This window comes from Myotis myotis, unplaced genomic scaffold (genome assembly GCF_014108235.1).
Source record: "Myotis myotis isolate mMyoMyo1 unplaced genomic scaffold, mMyoMyo1.p scaffold_m19_p_3, whole genome shotgun sequence".
NCBI lineage: Eukaryota > Metazoa > Chordata > Mammalia > Chiroptera > Vespertilionidae > Myotis > Myotis myotis.
Window position 1 is genome coordinate 146,440,446 of NW_023416335.1, and position 20,923 is coordinate 146,461,368.

Here is a 20,923-nt window from a genome sequence, read left to right on the forward strand (position 1 = left end):
TAACATTAAGTTATTAAAATGTATAAAGTAAGAAGATGAATACAAGGGGGAGGGGGCGGGGGGTAGGAAGAGATTAACCAAAGAATTTATATGCATATATGCATAACCCAGGGACATAGACAATAGTTCATTGAAGGCCTGGGTGAGGGGTGGGGGACCATGAGAGCGGGGTGGAGAAGGTCAATGGGTGGAGAAGAAAAGGGGACATCTGTAATACATTCAACAATAAAGATAAATTTTTTTAAAAAAAAAACATCATTTAAATTAAATATGGTAGAAATATCTAAAAGGGTTCAAAAGTATCTGCCTCTGGGAGAGCCAAATTCAGGGACTTGGGAGTAGGGCAGAAGATTGCTGGTTTTCATTATCAGCCATGTATATGGCAGCATTAGACTTCTTAAATTCTGCACATGTATCACTCTTATAAATCTACAAATTAGATTTGGTGATTGACTGTATGATCTTACAATGCCACATTCAAGACTCTAGGCCAGTGGTCGGCAAACTCATTAGTCAACAGAGCCAAATATCAACAGTACAACGATTGAAATTTCTTTTGAGAGCCAAATTTTTTAAACTTAAACTATATAGGTAGGTACATTGTTGTTAACTCAACTAGGGTACTCCTAAGGCTTAGAAAGAGCCACACTCAAGGGGCCAAAGAGCCGCATGTGGCTCGCGAGCCGCAGTTTGCCGACCACGGCTCTAGGCAGTTAAGCTACCTTTACATTAGCAGCACCACTGAATTCAATAATATGAATAAAAACTAACCATCATAGGTGAATTATAAGTTTACTCGGGAAATGGCATATTAGAAGCAGGAATGCATGCTCCATTCCTTTGTGGAGAAGCAAAGACCCCTGTGTTCAGTGGCAGCAATGTGTGTTGGTGGATTTAAAATGAACATGTTAACATTTTAAATGCATTCCTTAAAATGTAGTGTCCCTTCCAAAAGGCATCACAAGCCACTCCTTTATTTCATTGCATTCCATGCTGGGTGCATTTTAACGTATTGAAATTTGGCAGTTCTTTCCAGAGAATTTGAGCAAAGAATTAATGATAGCTACCCTCAAACTAAGAAAGTTATTTAAAATAAGTAAGCAAATTGTTAGAACAAGGGCAATGATTAACTTCAAGGAAAACAGTTATCTGAAACTGTTTCTAAACTGCTAACTCTTCCCTAATCACAGGCACCATGTCGGGCATCCCAGGAATGCTCCAGAGACTGGTTGTTGGCTGCCCGCTCTGAATTCACCTAGTAAGCCAAAGAGATTTCATGAACTGGGCCTGGGAAGCAACAGACACCGTGAGTCACTCCTTGAGGGGCCAACTCTGTCTCTCGCTTCTGCAGGAGAGAGTTGTGAAAATAAGAAGAATTTTAGCTGCTGAAAGAAATAGAATAATTTTTTTAAATATATTTTTCATTGATTAAGATATTACATATGTGTCCTTATCCCCATGTTACCCTCTACCCCCCACCCCCACTCATGCCCCCACCCCCCCACCCCGTTGTCCGTGTCCATTGGTTAGGCCTATATGCTTGCATATAAGTCCTTTGGTTGATCTTTCCCCCTTACTCCCACCCTCCCCTACCTTCCCTCCAAGGCCCGACAGTCCAATCAATGCCTCTCCGTCTCTGGATCAGTCCTTGTTCATCAATTTATGTTGTTCATTATATTCCACAAATGAGTGAGATCATGTGGTATTTATCCGCTCTCCAGTTGCATCCATGCTGTGGCAAATGGTAAGAGTTCCTTTTTCTTCTTTCTCTTCTTAAAGAATACCTTTCAGCATTTCATATAATGCTGGTTTGGTGGTGATGAACTCCTTTAGCTTTTTCTTATCTGTGAAGCTCTTTATCTGACCTTCTATTCTGAATGATAGCTTTGCTGGATAAAGTAATCTTGGTTGTAGGTTCTTGCTATTCATCACTTTGAATATTTCTTGCCACTCTCTTCTGGCCTGCATGGTTTCTGTTGAGAAATCAGCTGACAGTCGTATGAGTACTCCCTTGTAGGTAACTGACTGTCTTTCTCTTGCTGCTTTTAAGATTCTCTCTTTGTCTTTCGCTCTTGGCATTTTAATTATGATGTGTCTTGGTGTGGTCCTCTTTGGGTTCCTTTTGTTTGGGGTTCTCTGCGCTTCCTGGACTTGTAAGTCTATTTCTTTCGCCAGGTAGGGGAAGTTTTCTGTCATTATTTCTTCAAATAGGTTTTCAATATCTTGCCCTCTCTCTTCTTCTGGTACCCCAATAATTCTGATGTTGGTATGCTTGAAGTTGTCCCAGAGGCTCCTCACACTATCTTCATATTTTTGGAATCTTTTTTCTTTTTTCTTTTTCGGTTGGGTATTTTTTGTTTCTTTGTATTTCAAATCTTTGGCTTGATTCTTGGGGTCCTCTTGTCTGCTGTTGTATCTCTGTATATTATTCTTTATTTCAGTCAGTGTATGCTTAATTTCTAGTTGGTCTTTTTCATATCCTCCAGGGTCTCACTAAATTTATTGGAGGTTTCCATAAAATTCTTGAAAAACCTTATAAACGTGGTTTTGAACTCTATATCCAGTCATTTGCTTTCCTCCATTTTTGTCATTTTTTTATTAAATCTTTATTGTTCAGATTATTACATTTGTTCCTCTTTTTTCCCCCATAACTCCTCTCCTCCCAGTTCCCGCCCCACCCTCCGCCCTCACTCCCCACCCACTGTCCTCTTCCATAGGTGCACGATTTTTGTCCAGTCTCTTCCCGCATCTCCCACACCCCTTTCCCCCCCAAGAATAGTCAGTCCATTCCCTTTCTATGTCCCTGATTCTATTATGATCACCAGATTATTTATTCACTTGATTCTTAGATTCACTTGTTGATAGATGCATATTTGTTGTTCATAATTTGTATCTTTACCTTTTTCTTCTTCTTCCTCTTCTTAAAGGATACCTTTCAGCATTTCATATAATACTGGTTTGGTGGTGATGAACTCCTTTAGCTTTTCCTTATCTGTGAAGCTTTTAATCTGACCTTCAATTCTGAATGATAGCTTTGCTGGATAAAGTAATCTTGGTTGTAGGTTCTTGGTATTCATCACTTTAAATATTTCTTGCCACTCTCTTCTGGCTTGCATGGTTTCTGTTGAGAAATCAGCTGATAGTCGTATGGGTACTCCCTTGTAGGTAACTGACTGTCTTTCTCTTGCTGTTTTTAAGATTCTCTCTTTGTCTTTTGCTCTTGGCATTTTAATTATGATGTGTCTTGGTGTGGTCCTCTTTGGATTCCTTTTGTTTGCGGTTCTCTGCGCTTCCTGGACCTGTAAGTCTATTTCTTTCACCAGGTGGGGGAAGTTTTCTGTCATTATTTCTTCAAATAGGTTTTCAATATCTTGCTCTCTCTCTTCTTCTGGCACCCCTATAATTCTGATGTTGGTATGCTTGAAGCTGTCCCAGAGGCTCCTTACACTATTTTCGGATTCTTTTTTCATTTTGCTTTTCCAGTTGGATGTTTTTTGCTTCTTCACGTTTCGAATCTTTGACTTGATTCTTGTGCTCCTCTGGTCTGCTGTTGGATGTCTGTATAATATTCTTTATTTCAGTCAGTGTATGCTTAATTTCTAGTTGGTTCTTTATCACAACATCGAGGGTCTCATTAGATTTCTTGAGGATCTCACTACATTTATCGGCGGTCTCACCAGTCTTTTCGAGGGCCTTACTAAGTTTATCGGCAGCTTCTAGACAGTTCTTGAGAGACCTTAAAAGTTTGGTTTTGAGCTCTATATCTTCCATTTCTGACATTTGCGTCCTGTTTCTTTGTCTCCGCATTTTTTTTATCTTTTCTTGGTGCACCCCCTAGTGGTCTTTGTGTGCAGTCTTGTTGTAATTAAGCCTTGATTGTTGTCGGCAATGCCAGGGGTGATTTGACCTCCAGGCTAGCTGGCTATGAGAGTCAGCTGTGTCTGCAGTGGGAGAGCTTCTGTGCTGGATCTATAGGGCGGTGCTAATCTAGCCTTTGCCTGAGGCTATCTGGCAAATGGCTCTGAGCAGGGCTTGGGCGGGGCGGGTCCCGGGGATCTACAGGGCGGGCCAGAGCGAGCAGTTATGGCTGCTCTCAGTTCTGTCCCTAGGTGCTCTGCCTCTCAGAGTCCCAGCAACCGCTGCAAACCTCGGAGAGAAAGCTGCCTTCGAGTTCCGACCGAAGCCAGACAGTCCTGCTTCTCCCGTTTGAGTCTGGGTCCCCAGCGACTCGCCCGGATCTGGAGCTCAGAGTCTGAAACTCGCTCCTGATTGAAAACAACAACCGCGCCCTCGCCGCCAGCCCGCTCCGCACGCGCACTCCGCACCTGAGTATTTCACTTCAGCACTGCGCCTCCTCTGAGTCTGGGTATGATATTCTCTTTCCTCCTAGTTGTAGAATTTCCACTCAGCCAGCCTTCCTGTGGTTCTGGATAATGTCCGTTCTGTCCTTTAGTTATATCTCTGAAGTGGTTGTTCGAGGCAGCAATCTCCGGTGTTAACCTATGCCGCCATCTTGGTTTCTCTCATGACTTGTAATTCTTGAAAAGTGCTCCATTTTTGTCATTTGTGACCTGTTTCTTTGTCTCCGCATTTTTTTATGCTTCCCTGTGTTGGTAGAGTAGTTTTGTGTGCTAGCTGTCCTGTAGGGCCCAGTGGCTCAGCCTCCCCAGTTACCTGAGGTGGACACTCTTGGTGTACCCCTTTGTGGGCTTTGTGCACAGCCTTGTTGTAGTTATGCCTTGATTGTTCTAGGATCACTGGGAGGAATTGACCTCCAGGCCAATTGGCAGTGAGAATCAGCTGTGTCTGCAGTGGGAGAACTTCTGTGCTGAAGACACCCTTCTGGCGCAAGACTTCCTTCAGTGGGGCTTTGGTGCTCACTGAGTCTGCCCCCTGAGTGTGTCCCTTATGGATCTGAGGAGTTGTAATCCGGACAGTCCCCCTCTGACAACTGGGTACACTGGCTCTTGGATCTAAGGAGGTGCTAATTTAGCCTCAGCCTGAGGTTACCTGGCAGGAGCTACGAAGAGAACTGCAGATTCCTCTTCCTTTTTTGGAGTTTGGAGGTGCCCTGATGAGGCCCAGCTGTGAAGCAATGCAAGCTGCTGTGGGGCCATGGGCCTTCTCTTGGAAGTTCTGGGTCTGTCTGGCCCAGCTGCAATTTTTTAGGTAATTTTCAGGTTGCAAAGGGCCGGGGCATTCATATGCAAAAGCCTCTGCCGCAGCCTGGGTGGGGCGGGGTCTCAGGGAATCAAAGGGCGGAGCAAGCAGCTATGGTGGATCTTCAGCCCTTCCCTAAGGGGCCGGGTGTCTCAGTGTCCCGGTAATTGCTGCAAGCACCTCTGAGGGAAAGCCGCCCTCAAGTTCAGAGTTCTGCCCGCTGCCAGACAGTCCAGTTTCTCCCCGTATGAGTCCTGGGTCCCCAGAGACTTCCTGGAACCAGAGTTCAGAGCAGTCAGGAGCTTGTGACTCCCTCCCGATTCAAAAAGACAGCCGCGTCCTCAGGTGCCAGCCCCTGTGTGTGTGTGTTGCATAGTGTCGAGTTGTGAGCACATGGTGGACACTCAATAAATACTTGACCAGCTTATTAAGGGTTTGTACCCACCACCCAGAAGTTGGGCGAGGAAAGGGTCATAGCAGAAGTGGTGTCAGTGGATAGGGGAGCCTAAGAAAATCATGACAGGGCAGCGAGAGGCAAGGAAAGCATGATGCCACTCCTCCCCTGTGGCCCCGTGTTAGCAAATGGCAAGGACGCTGACCCCATCACCACCCTCCTCTGCTGCTTTGGAAACAGATAACCTGTATGAAGGACCTATCCTGGGCCAGACACAGCTAGCTCTCTCCGTGTGTTGATTCATCTGATCTCTACTACCACCACATGAAAGGTACTGTTATTGCGCCTATTCCACAGGCAGTGAAACTGAGGCCTCAGGAGTTACTCATCTGGCCACTAATCAAGCTGGAGTCAAGTGGTCTATCACCAGAGTTCATGCTCTAAAGAACACGGTGTTCTCAATACAGACACTCCTAATCAAATGTAAAACCAGAGGCCCTGGCCAGTGTTGCCCCAGCAGTTAGAGTGTCAGCCCGCACACCTAAGGGTTATGGGTTCAATTCCCAGTCAAGGGCACGTATCTGAGTTATAGGTTTGATCCCTACCCTAGTCCGGGCGCATGCAGGAGGCAACCAATCAATGTGTCTCTCTCACATCGATGTTTTTCTCTCTCTCCCCCTTTCACTCTCTTTAAAAAAAAATCAAAGGAAAGAATATCCTTGTGTGAGGAATAAGTAAATAAATAAAGTAAGTAAGTTTTAAAAACCCACAAAACTGTAAGTTATTTCATTTTCTTTTCTTTTCTTTTTTTTTTAATGTATTTTATTGATTTTTTACAGAGAAGAAGGGAGAGGGATAGAGAGTTAGAAACATCGATGAGAGAGAAACATCCATCAGCTGCCTCCTGCACACTCCCCACTGGGGATGTGCCCGCAACAAAGGTACATGCCCTTGCCCGGAATCGAACCTGGGACCCTTGAGTCCACAGGCCGACGCTCTATCCACTGACCCAAACCAGTTAGGGCAAGTTATTTCATTTTCCACAAATATCTTTAAAATCAAGAAATCAGCAGTAATGTTTTAGCCCAAGATTCTGCTTAGTCCTTCTCCCACTGAATCAGTTTGAACCAGAAGTCAGACGGGTCAATGAACTCAAACAGCCTTTAACAAGCTCTTCTCATAGAACTACGTGTATTACCTCACTGCCTTTCGCAACACCACAGTAAAGAGCTTATCAGCCCCACGCTACGGCGGCAGAATTAAACATGCGGCTGGTCGCTGATTCCTACCTCATTTTGCCATCCAACCCCAATAAGCCAAGTCCTGGGTAAACCCCAGAATATGTGGACATCGCCATCTCTTGGAGCAACAAGGGGGCGCACTCAGTGGGTCTGATGTGGTGGGTGCTGGCCCGGGAAGCACTCCGCATGCGTGGCACCATCTCCTGTGAACACCTGTGGGAAGGCATGCCTGATCTTTACTTCTACAGAGATCCTGAAGAGATTGAAAAGGAAGAGCAGGCCGCTGCTGAAAAGGCTGTGACCACGGAGGAATTTCAGGGTGAATGGACTGCTCCTGCTCCCGAGTCCACTGCTGCTCAGCCTGAGGTTGCAGACTGGTCTGAAGGCGTGCAGGTGCCCTCTGTGCCCATTCAGCAGTTTCCTACTGAAGCCTGGAGTGCTCAGCCTGCCACTGAAGACTGGTCTGCAGCCCCCACTGCTCAGGCTGCTGAATGGGTAGGAACAACCACTGAGTGGTCCTCAGCTGTTCTTCCACAAATTTCTTAACAGAACGGAAATAAGGTTGATGGAAAATAAACAGTTTTTAAAAGTCATGGGGGAAAAAAAGGTGCACTAGTCTATTTTCCAGAATCAGCCTTCCGCTACACACACACACACACACACACACACACACACACACACACACACATCACACACACACACACACACACACACACACACACACACTTCCTCTCTTTCACTGCACCTCCAGCGTTTTGTCCTGTCCCCAACATACCTAGGCTCCCTCCCTCCAAGCAGCTCTCCACCTGGACATGTCCCACCGTGTCCGGCTGGCACAGCTCCCCTTGTCTCCAGCAGGTACTGCTGGCTAACCCAGGGACTTGGCGAGGACTTCGGCCCGCTCCTGCTGCGCACACAGCTGCCCTGAACTCTGCCACACGGGAAATAAAGGTGTAAGGGCAATCTCAGAAACCTCCACCAACAGGACTGCCCCAGCCAGCACACCCAGCAGGTTCACACAGAAACGTGAGAAAGCCCTGAGCAGCTATCCCAAGGCTCATCCACGGGTGCGTGCCTCCCAGCAGGAGTTCCCGGCCAAATAAGTTTGAAGAGCATGACATTTGCCTTCCTAGTTGCACGTTAGCACAGCGAAGGCTCTGAAGAGCACTGCAGTAAAGGGGATCATTTAATTTTAATCTAGTGAGCCATAAGCTCATTATTGATCATGGAACTTTTATCCTCCACCCCCACCCTCCACATGGGACCAGTTTTCCACAGAGCATTTAGGGGCATCTATTTCACAGAGCCAATAATTCCATTTTTTAATATGTTTGAGATTTGAAGATCTGCCTATGAGGTTCAAACTGTTCTCGTAACATTTGCAGCCTAGTGGTCTCTTAGGTTCCTTAAAGAAGTGTCACAGACATTTTTTAAAGGCACAACTTACAGGCAATATAATAGAGGAGAAGTCATCAGGATTTGTAGAAAAGCTGGTGTGGATACCAGCTTTGCTACTTCCTAGCTATGCGCCTACGCAAGAAAACCTACATCCCAGGGCTCTTGGGAGGAATGAAACTAACCTGCGAAAAGAGCCTGGTGTTTAGAATACGCCACACTTGGAGAAGTTGAATAGGCCATACAGGTGTAATGCTCATTGAATCAGCCCAACCACACCGTGGTCATAGACTGGGCCTGTTTCCACTTGTTCTTGCTCACATTTTTATTGCAGCCCCATTTCACCACATGCGCTGGCAGTTTTTATCAGGCAATGACTGGTTATCTGATCATAGGCCTTTTCTTTAAGGGGCGTGAACGCTGACGATCACTGCACACTATGTGTGGCTCAGGTCCATCCTGAGTCACACCTTTTGGCAGATTACTTCAGACACATTTAATATATTTTCCTAAGGGTCACCGTTCTCCAAAACATCACTTAAAATATCAATTCATCTAAAAGCTGCCTGCAGAAGAAAGGACGTGTGTTCTAGAGCCAGGCACATTTTAGTCCCAGCTTTGCCACTTGTTTACCTATGGAGAGTCACTTAACCTCTTTTTTTAAAAAAATATATTTTATTGATTTTTTTACAGAGAGGAAGGGAGAGGGATAGAGAGTTAGAAACATCGATGAGAGAGAAACATCGATCAGCTGCCTCCTGCACACTCCCCACTGGGGATGTGCCCACAACCAAGGTACATGTCCTTGACCGGAATTGAACCTGGGACCCTTGAGTCCGCAGGCTGATGCTCTATCCATTGAGCCAAACCGGTTAGGGCTCACCTAACCTCTTTGAACCTCAGCCTCCTCATCTGTAAAATATGGACAATAGTGTGCCTATTTGGCAGAGTTTGTTAAAAGAGTGAGAGGTGTAAAATCAAATATGTAATTAAATAAGTTAATATGTCAGGTGCAAAGAACACTCTGCAGCACTTGTAAGTGCTCAACAATATTAACTCCCTCCTTTAGTTCATTTACAAACCCCACCCACCCCCAAAGGTAGAGAGTGAAGCTGATGGGCAAACTAATGGTGATAGCCTACAGGGTGATATCACTGGCCCTACAGGAAGGATCATTATTATCTCGGGGACAAATATTATATGGCAGATTTCAGAACTCCCAGGTAAAATGACAGCTCTTCAAATAAGATTTTTGTTCACTTTTCCCCCCAAACAGCTTAAGTTCTCTCTACTAGTTACAAAAGTGATTGAGATGATTAAACAGAATCCTAGTGGACTCAGCTGCACCTTCTCTTAAGAAATCATGCAGGAGAGAGAGTGACTAGAAAACGTCTAGCAAATTGTTTCCAGACCAGCGATGGTAAGGTTACGTCCACTGCCCACCCTCCCCACAGGAATTCACGCCTGCTGCTTGAGTGGAGTGAGAGGACTGTGAGGGCAGGCACAGGGCAACTAGTGTCCGGGTTCAGCCCACACAGTGCCTGGAGCAGAACAGCAGGCTCAAAGTGTGGGCTCAGGCATTTGGCAACTTACCAGTTGTGTGTGTGTGTGTGTGTGTGTGTGTGTGCGCGTGTGTGTGTGTGTGTGTGTGTGTGCGTGTGTGTGTGTAACTAGCTTGCAAAATGTTGAGCTTCCCTTCTTCCCACGGTCATTTAGTAAGGATGTTTTTATTGGCAAAGAACAACAACACCCAGGTACTAGAAGTATCTGAAAACAGGTTTCCCCATTACTATTGACATTCAGGTCTGGTTTCACTGCCTATCTTTCATGGGGTAGAAAAAGGAGGGAATTTACAAGGGTATTAATAAAAAAAATGGAGATGACACAGGAGGGCCAGTAAGCTTGAAGACAGATCAACAGAAATTATCCAATATAAACAACAGAGAGAAAAAAGATTGAAAAAATCAAATGAGATTCAGGGGACTGTGTACAGTATTGAAGGCCTAACATTAGTATCCCTGCAGTCCTAAGAAGAGGAAAGAAAGACGTTGGCACACAAGAATAAATGTAAAGAAATAATAGCTGAAAACTTCCCAGATGTAATGAACACAAATTTACAGATTCAAAAAGTTGAGCAAACCCCAATCAATGTAATCTGCAAGAAAGGATTTATATGCTGAAAACTATAAAACACCGATGAAAGAAATCAAAGAAGGTCTAAATAAATGGAGAGATGTACCATGTTCATGGATTAGAAAACTCAATTTTGCTAAGATGCTAATTTTCCTCCAAAGCATTGCTAAGTTTCATACAATCATAACAAAAATCTCAGTAGCACTATATAGATATTAACAAATTGATTCTAATATTTATGTGGGAATCAAAGGAACTAGATATCCAAAACAATTTTGACAAAGAAGAGCAATTTGAAGGACATGCACTACATGCTTTTAAGAATTATGATAAAAATAGAGTAATTGAGATAGTGTGGCATTGGCAAAATGGTAGGCACATAGATCAATGGAACAGTAGAGAGTTTATATAGAGATCCAAACAAATATAGGTGACTGATTTTTTTTTTTTTACAACAGCTTAAAGTAATTCAATGGAGAAAAGTTATTCAACAAATAATTCTGGAATAATTGGATATTCATAAATAAGAAAATAAATCTCAACCTCTATCTCAAATATTATACAAAATTAATTCAAAATGGGATCACAGATCTAAATAAAACTTTTGTAAGAAAACAGTAGAAAATTTTTGAGAACTTAAATTAGGCATATCTATATTTATTAGATATAAAGTACAAACCATATAAGAAAATATGATAAATTGGACATCACTAAAATTTAAAACTTGGATATCACCAAAATTTAAAACTTTTACTCTGCGAAAAACACTATGAAGAAAATAAAAACATAAGGTATGACCTAGAAGAAAATATTCACAAATCACATAGCCAACAAAGCTCTTATATCCATAACATTTAAAGAGTTCTCTAAACTCAAATATAAAAACAACCCCATTTTTAAAAAATATTTTTATTGATTTCAGAGAGAAAGGGAGAGGGAGAGAGAAACATCAGTGATCAGAGAGAATCACTGATCAGCTGCCTCCTGCATGCCCCACACTGGGGATCGAGCCCACAACTTGGGCATGTGCCCTGACCAGGAATTGAACCATGACCTCCTGGTTCATAGGTCGACGCTCAACCACTGAGCCATGCCGGTTGGGCCGCAATTTTTTTAAATGGGCAAAAAATTTAAAGAGATACTTCACCAAAGAAAATGTATGAGTAGCAAACATGTACATGAAATGATACTCAACATCATTAGTCCTTAGGAAAATACAAAATAAAACATGATGAGATACCACTATAAACACATTAGAATGGCCATAATAAAAATTTTATTTAACTGATAATACCAAGAACCAGTGATAAAGAGAAGTAATTGGGTGTTTTATACATTGCTAGTAGTAATGCAAAGTGAATGGCCACTCTAGAAAATTTGGCAATTTTTATAAAGTTAGCAGTCTTTATCTTAAGCATTAACCTAGAGAAATTAAAACTCTTAATCACACAAACACCTGTCCATAAATATTTATAGAAACTCTTCATAATTGCCAAAAACTGGAAATAATCCAAATGTTCTGGAATGGGTGACTAGATAAACAATCTGTCTTATAACCATGCAACAGTCTTCCTCAGCAACAAAAAGAAATGAATTATTGATCAAAGACTTATTATGCCTAGTGAAAGAAACCACATTCAAAAATGTTAAATACAATATGGTTTCATTTATGTGACAATTCAAAAAAAGCAAAACTGGCTGGTGAGGCTCAGTTGGCTGGTGAGAAAAATTGCTGGTTTAGTTCCTGGTCAGGGCACACGCCCGGGTTGCAGGCTCAATCCCTGGATCACTGGATCATGCAGGAGGCAGATGATTGATGTCTCTCTCTCTCTCTCTCTCTCTCTCTCTCTCTCTCTCTCTCTCTCTCTCTCTTCCTCCCCAAAAATCAATTAAAAATATTTGGGAAAAAAAACCTCCAGAACTATAGAGACAGAGAAGAGATCAGTGGTCACTAAGGGCTCAGGGTGGGTGGGAGGTTTTAACACAAAGGGAAAGCATAAGAGAATGTTTTCATGTGAGGATACTGTGTGTGTGCTAATCATGGTAGTAATTACACGACTATCCATTTGTCAAAACTCACAAAACTATACACAAGGAAAATAATTGACTTTTTCTGCATATAAATTAAAAATAAAAAAGAAAGCTGGAGTGACTATGTTAATATCAAAAAATAAGAACAAAAATCAATGAAAAACAAACAAGAATATATATTTAATCAAAAGCTGTTTCTTCAAACGGTTAAGACTCTTGCCAGATTAATAAAGGAAAAAAAGATACCAATTACTACTATCAAAAGGATCATCACTATAGATTTTACAGACATTAAAAGTATAACAAAGAAATACAATGAACAACTTTAGGCCAGTGAATTTGACAACTTAGATAAAATGACAAATTCATTGGAAGACATAAGCTGCCTCAGCTGATAACTACGGTAGATAACCTGAAAAGCCCCAAATCAACTAAAGAAATTAAATTGGAAGTTTTCCTCTAAAGAAAACTCCAGGCCTACCTGGCTTCAGTAGTGAAATCTGCCAAAGATTTATAGAAGAAATAATACCAACTCTACCCAAGCTCTTCTAGAAAATAAAGTGGAGGGAACACTTCCCAGATCATTTAGCTACTTCATAAATTTTAAAACATCAGATGGAGAGCAGTGCGCTCTTTACTTACAAGGCCCCCAAATCGAAATCATTGCCCAAGAACTCCTCCAGCAGACTTGTATCCAGGGCCAAGTTTCCCAGGGTGTCATTGGCCCCCTGAGCTGCAAAGACAAATTAAAAATGTTGAGATTCATGAAGATTTCATAATGGCTAACAGTTAAAAACATTGATATGCTTGCACCCAAGAATTTCAAAGCAACTAAATGGCATAATGCATTTATTTTCCATTCAAATATTTTCTTCAGAAATCTCTTTAGATGTCACCTTTTTCCAGCAGCCTTCCCTGACTGCCCAAGGCTGGTTCGGTGCCCTTATTTATGTGTTTCCTTTAACACCATGTGCTTTGCCTCATACACTATTATAATCATTTGCTTTTGTGTTTGTTTATTTATCTAAAGTTTTTAAGGTTAGGGACTGTGTCTTTCTTACTGTAGCCGCAAGATTCTATAGCGTAAACTTTTTTATTGGATAGACTAGAGGCCTGGTGCATGAAATTCGTGCACTGCGGGGTGGGGGTCCCTCAGCCCAGCCTGCCCCCTCTCACAGTCCAGGAGCCCTCAGGGGATGTCCTACTGACTGCCTGGAGGCTCAGAGCAGGCGCCCGTGTGTGTGTGTGTGTGTGTGTGTGTGTGTGTGTGTGTGTCCGCTGGGGGCCTGCCCCTAGCTGTGCTGCAGAGGCTGGAGCAGGCGCCCCTCTATATTGATCTCTCAGGCTCCAGGCTGCACCTGTGTGTTGTTCTTTCAGGCTCACGGCCACACCTGGCCCCTCCTCCTGAGCTGGTCATGACCATTATGGAGTCCTGACCTCATTTGCATATTACTATATATATATATATATATATATATATATATATATATATGGTTGGACAAATTTTTCCAGTTGAGACAAACAAGAAGTTCCATATCTTGCTTCACACTTTGTTAGACTTCCCAAAATGTAACACATTATTTCTGTCCTTTTTCTCAATTTAAATAAATGAAAATAAGCTCATCAGTTTACTCTGTTTATAATAAAAATGTTAAAATTGTAAAAGAATATAAAGTATAGGAATATACTATAGAGAAGACAAAACAATCTTAATTTGCAGATAATATGACTCCATAACCAAGCAAACTCAAGAGAAACAACTGACAATTAGAAATAATCGGGAAATTTAAGAGTCGTTGGTTGAAATTAAATATAAAAACTAAGTACTTAGTTATACATAAAAAAATCCCAGTCAACCACTTCAATAAATACCAGGAAAAAGGAAAATTACATTCAAAATAATAAAAAGCATAAATTATCTAAACGTATATTTGGGGACTTTTTTTTAAAGGTATAGAGAAACTCTATGAAGGGTCATAAGAGATTTGAACAAGTGGAAAGACATATCTTGTTCTTTGACTAAAAGACTCAATATTGCAAAACTTCTACTGTATATTATTTAAGACAACTACCAAACCTGTATGTTCATTTTCTGAGAACTTTCCCCTTATATTTGTATCATGTAACTTCTACAGGCGCCTGAATCAGGGAGAACCAATCCGTTAGTTGGCCAGTGGCCAATTCAATGATTTCTCCCAAGAATTCAAACAGATAGACTTTAAAGCTAATGGTTGGAATTAAGTCATAGCTAAGGCAGAGCACTAGAGGGTAGTCTAAATATTTCTGCCATGTGTGCCTAGGTCCTTCTTGATTTTTAACCCTTACTGAGCCTGGTTGTTCCACTTTTGCTTTAATTACATGACAAACTCTTTATATACCCAACGTACTCTTTTGAATTGGTTATTATGTTACCTGAAATCAAATAATCCCCAAGTTAAAGTGTTCTGAAATTCTTCTGAAAAAAATAAATACCCAAAATTCGCCAGAAAAATTGTGGAAGGGGGTGGGGATAAGCGAGTACCGAGAAACACACAAATGGACACATCAAAGGAACACAAACAAGTCCAGGGCATTTCAAGAAACATTACACATAAATGAAATATATAAGGACTTTTAACACATGATAAACATATTCTTTCATACCAGTGAGAAAAGACTGATTATTCAATAAAAGTTGTGCAAAAAATTGGTTAGACATTTGGGAGAGAAAAGAAAGAAAAAAAACTGAAACATTTTCCTGCTTCAACACCAAAATTCCAGGTAGATCAAATACTTCAACATGAATAAAGGAAACCAGAGAAAGAAAACATGAGTGAATATTCTTATGACCTTGAGATAAAGAAGGCTTTTCCAAGCATGGCATGAAAACCACAACTATAAAGAAAGAGATTGATAAATTTCACCTCATACAATTTTTAAGGGGGGAAAGGATTTTTAACATTTTATTTTAAAATAATTTTTAACTTAAAGAGAAGTCACAAAAGGACTTATACCCTTCACTCAAATTCACCAGTTATTAACATTATGGGGGGACTTCCAGGTGCAGTTTAAATATGTAATACTTCAATGCTCTATCCCCCACACCAAAATCCCTCCCATAATCCAGTGCCTTGTGTTCCCAGGGCATTCAGATCACTGCACTAGTTACAGGAAGGCTCTTTTATGTTTAGCTTTTGGCTTGCTATCTCATCCACAGTCATTAAAATAAAATGTTTAAAATCCTGAACACCTCCCAAATGGGAAATTTTTATGGATACCAGAGACAAAGGAAGGAAGGAAGGAAGGAAGGAAGGAAGGAAGGAAGGAAGGAAGGAAGGAAGGAAGGAAGGAAGGAAGGAGGAAGGAAAAAGAGGAGGGAAGGAAAAGGAAGAGAGATCATCAACTCCATTCAGTGGCATGAACTAAGAGGGAAATAGAAGATATTCCTAAAAGTTGGGATGGTCAAAAATGACCCCATAGTGGAGTTTAGTCTTAGGCTAGACTTTGAAGAAAGGATGGGATGGAGATGGGCAGGACAAGACTCATTCATTCTTTCATTGTTTCAACCAACTTGTATTAGGCATCTACCATGTGCCAAGCACTGGACAAGATTCTGAGGACACAGCAGTGGGGTGGGAGGGTGGGGGGTGAGAGAGAGGCAAGTTCCCTTAGGGGGCTTGAATTCTAAGGGAGGAAAAGATGGCAACAGTGGGGTCTGGGGAGGATATTCATGGCTATAAAAAAGATTTATTGGAGATGGATGAAAATAAAATGGAGTGGCATGAGAGAGTGGGGGCAGAGCTCTTTTTGGTGGAGGCCTTGCTCAGAGAGCAGTCAGCCATGTAACTACGGAGGAATGGCAAGGGCAAGAGCCTGGGGCTGGACCGCGCCCAGCATGTCTGAGAAGCAAATCATTCCAGCTTGGCCAGAGCACATGAGCGTAGGGAGGTGGGGAGGAGAGGCTCAGAGCAACGGAAAGCCTGTGGAAAGTGACACGTGTGCTTTACATTGTTAAAATGTTACTCGGGGGCTTTGTGGGAAGGACTCTAAGGGGACAAGAACAGAAGAAGGGCGATGAAATCGGACACAATCGCTGTTTCCAGGGACATTCAGTAATGAGTTCTTACCCTGAGCCAAGCAAACGGATAAGCACTTCACCTGTATTTCCTCGTTAATCCTCCCAGCAGCCCTAGGAGGTGGGCATCAGAAGTATCCCCAGTTTACAGAGAAGGTAACTTCCAGGGTCGCACAGCTAGTAAATGACACCCAGGGCAGCCAACCAGGCCGGCCTTCATTCCTGAGCCCACCCTTACCACAGCCTCCATCACCACCACCCCTCCCCCAACAGTGCCAACCAGGCAGAGAAGCAACTGCTTCCAGCACTTCACTGGGCTTTGGTCAAGCCAATTGCTAAGAGAAGCAGATGGAGGGAAGGATCTGTTTAGTTTCCCACTGAAATCCCTGCTGGTGTCCCATCTGCTTTATGCAGCGCCCTTCCCCAACACACACACACACACACACACACACACACACACACACACACACACACACAATTTCCCAGGAACAAATAGGAGGTGGCCCATAGATGAGTGATGTGCTACTTGCTTTATATCACCACCTTCCCCGGGGTAGAAATAGGAGATGGTCCACAGCTCCCAGGACCTGCCCTGTGTGGCTTGTCCAAACCCCTTAATGAAGGAGGAAAGATGATCCCTGCGGTAGCCAGCGTTTACTAGGACTCCAACAGCACATCTGTGCTTTCCAGACCCAAAGGAAATTACTCAACAAGATAAATCCATAGTGTCAGATGGAATTGTTTCCAGGAGGCTTCTACACACGCCGGGCCACTCTCTACTGGCTCTTAAAATAAATCCCATGCTTTTAAAAATAATCACTCTGCTCTAAATGTCTTAAACACTGGCTTATGACACCCAAACCTGCAAAGAGGGGGTCATTGGGCATCCCACCCCGTCGGGAGGCTCTGTTTCAAACCTAGATTGTTCCCTTTTCTACATTATGTTTGTACCTTGGGGGGGGGGGGGGGCCTGTCACAGTCCTGCTCACAAAAGGAGAGGCTGCCCAGGCCTCCCGGGAGGGCCGGAGAACGGACTCTTTATTGCTCTCGGGAAGCAAAGCCCTTCTGCACCTCAGCTCTCTGCCTCCTCTTCCAGACACAGCGGCAGCGGCAGGAGGGTGACCCGCCCTGCTGCCCTAGGCCTTGGACAGACAAGAAAAAAGCACATGGTTATGAGAGTCAGTCCACCAGGGAGTGAGTGCCACAGACAAATCCACGCTGCATTCAGAGGACCCACTCACAGACCTACCTATGCCTTTGGGGAAACTGCACAGCCTTTCCGTACTCCCTGCCTCCCCACACCCGCCTGCCCATCCACACACCCGGTCCTATGTGAAGACCCTGCTTGTTTTCATCTGATGGGGTCCCTTCCCACATCACTGTCCCCAACCCAAATGCTCCTGTTCCTTCTATATCCCCTCTTACACCCTTTGTCCCACAACAATGCTGCCCAGAGCACTCAGACAACAGACACGTTGACAAAATTAGGCAACCACGAGGATCACCGTAATGGTTGCCCTTTGCATTTAAACATAAAGATAGTTTCCCTCTGCTATGCCAGTGTTCATGAGAAATGGGAGCAGAAGTGTTAATGGGTACTCCAAAGGAGGAGGATGGGTGGGGAAAGAGGCGATGGGGGAGAGAAAAGCTAATGTTGGTGTTTAGAGCCATAGCCAGTTCAGAGTTAGATGACACCAAAGATGACATTTCCCCAGAGACATTTCCAATCATTAATTAATTGTTTTACTCATTTATTCAACATTTACTTAGCATCCACTGTGTGTCCAGAAATAAAATCAGGGATGAGCTCACAGTCCAGAGAGAGGGACGAGAAAATCAGCTCACAGTGCAGGGTGTTCAGTGTTAGGGTGGATGTAGACATGGGTACCAATTAGGATGGCTGGGGTGAGTCAAGGATTTCTTGCAGATGACATTTGAGAGGAATTTTTAAGGATAAGTGGGGTGGGGGGGGGCATTCTAGGAACAGAAAGGAAATTGTTTAAATGAATTTAACTGTCAGCAGCAGGGTTCCTGTGGAAATGTGCCCGTGGTGGGGCCAGAGCCGGAGGGCAGGTGCAGAGCACGGCAGGCTGAGGGCAGCCTCTGCATGGACCCCCTGCCCGCTGCATGGACTTTTAGTTCAACCGCCGCAGCAGTTACGGGGTGTGTGTCTGTCTCTCTACTGAACTCTAAGCCTCTCTAGGGTAGAAATTGCCTCATTTTGTACAGACCCTAAACACCTAGAAAAAGGCTTATAACATGGTGATTATTCAATAAATATTGAATTTGTTGGGTGAGTAATAATATCTAAATGAATAAATGTGAATGATGGGACATGTAGCTAGAGAAACTGGTAGATAACAGATCATGAAGATTCATAGGTATCAAGGTAAGGAATTTATCTTAAAATTTACTAAGATATTGGAAATTCTTCATCAAAGAAGTGACACTATCATATATTTTATTGATTTATTTGGAGAGAGAGAGAGAGAGATTTATTGTTGTACTTATTTATGCACTTATTGGTTGATTCTTGTATGTACCCTGACCAGGATCAAATCCACAACCTTGGCATATAGCAGTGATGGCGAACCTATGACAGGCGTGTCAGAGGTGACACGCGAACTCATTTTTTTTGGTTGATTTTTCTTTGTTAAATGGCATTTAAATAGATAAAATAAATATCAAAAATATAAATCTTTGTTTTACCATGGTTGCAAATATCAAAAAATTTCTATATGCGACACGGCACCAGAGTTAAGTCAGGGTTTTTCAAAATGCTGACGCGCCGAGCTCAAAAGGTTCGCCATCACTGGCCTATAGGAAGACACTCTAACCCACCGAGTGGTCTGGCCAGGCCAGGTTTATATTTTTGAAAGGTCTTTCTGCTGCTCTTAGGAGTGAAACTGGGCAAGACTAGAGCAAAGAGACTAGTCAAGAACACTGCCAGCATTAGCCTTCCCTCATTAAATCACCCAACACACAATCAAAGGGCACCTGCTATGGACCACGCACAGTGCTAGAGATACAAAGACAAACGAGCCTTAGTAGGTAAGGTCCTGGTTCTGCAATCAGCTCTGGGGTCAAAACTTGCTGCACCCTGGGGTAAATTACCTAGCTTCTCTGTGTCTCCGTTTCCTTATCTATAAAATGGCGAGAATAAGAGCATCTATCTCACAGCGTGGAAGGATTAAATGAGAGGATGCCTATAAGGTGCTATAAGGTGCATACTTCCCAGCTCAACAAATACTACATTTTGTCATTACCATCAGTTGCTGTGCTCAAGAAATTCAGATCTCAGTGAGAAAATTGATATAAAAACATATCATGGCAATTCTATGTAAGAACAGAGTTGAACACAGGACATTATGGGACACCTAAATGACTCAGCAGGAGCAAAAGGGTGCCGGGAAAAGCTTCTAGGAATAAGGGTCTACGAGGCTACCAGTGGTCAGCAAACTGCGGCTCACGAGCCACATGCGGCTCTTTGGCCCCTTGAGTGGGCTCTTCCTAAGCCTCAGGAGTACCCTAATTAAGTTAATAACAATGTACCTACCTATATAGTTTAAGTTTTAAAAATGTGGCTCTCAAAAGAAATTTCAGTCGTTGTACTGTTGCTATTTGGCTCTGCTGACTAATGAGTTTGCCGACCACTGGAGACCATTAGCAGGAGCAGATCCTGAGGCCTGGAAAGCCAAGAACCTGATCTGGTGCAGTGGAGGTGGGATCAGGCGCGTGGAAGGATGTGCAGTGGCGTGCTGGAGTCAGCGTGTGCCAGCTTGTGCACGTCTCTTCCCAACTCCCCGGTTAGTGTCTTCTTGTTCGCAGTTTGACACTAGCCACACTCGGAGCGTTTACAGCATGGAAGCTGGCAAACACTTCAAGTTGGGGGATTTTTCCCCCCTAAGAGCTGGTTGTTAAACATTTGCCAGCACACGACTGGGGGCGAGTAGTATTTGAGAGGAGAGCCCCACTGGACTTTGTGATGGATGAGAAGGCATCTAAGCTATTCCTCATCCCTGTTGTGGTGGCTGGTCCTGCTGGTGCCTTGAGATGGGAAATATGAGCGGCGTGGGTGAGGAGTCTGGGAAGGAGCTGGAGGGGTTCACTTGCTCAGGCTCATGTCATGTCGATCTTGCTCCCGTGCTCTTGGAGGCAGAGGGAGCAGCAGGGCACTGCCCTCAAGGAACTCCGCCTGATAACCTGGAATCCCGGAGGCTCCCAGTCCTCCTTGCACAGGTCAGGCTGTCCTACGTTGACCCAGAAAGAACCTAACCAGTTCTTTCCAGCAGAGCTAACATGATTCATTGTTGGAAACAGTGACTAAATTAAAAGACTGTCTCTGGACTTTAAGGTGAAATGAATCACTTGAAATTCATGTGCCCAATAATCAAAAGATAAAATGAACATTAACCTTTATTTCACTTGAGTAAATAGAGTTCAAGCACATTGTGTCACAGAATGGCAACACCCATGGGGGTGTTCTATAACTGTCGCAGATGCAGAATTCTAGAA

The 20,923-nt window shown here is 43.2% G+C and overlaps 1 protein-coding gene across 1 annotated transcript in view; it reads right to left on the reverse strand.

Moving 5' to 3' along the window:
• Positions 1-20,923, reverse strand: part of MYRFL (myelin regulatory factor like) — a 116,336-nt gene that overhangs the window by 75,761 nt on the left and 19,652 nt on the right. Inside the window, exon 2 of the mRNA XM_036298975.1 lies at positions 12,997-13,087. Within this exon, the coding sequence (XP_036154868.1) occupies positions 12,997-13,087 (91 nt within the window). The remainder of the gene's footprint in view (positions 1-12,996; positions 13,088-20,923) is intronic.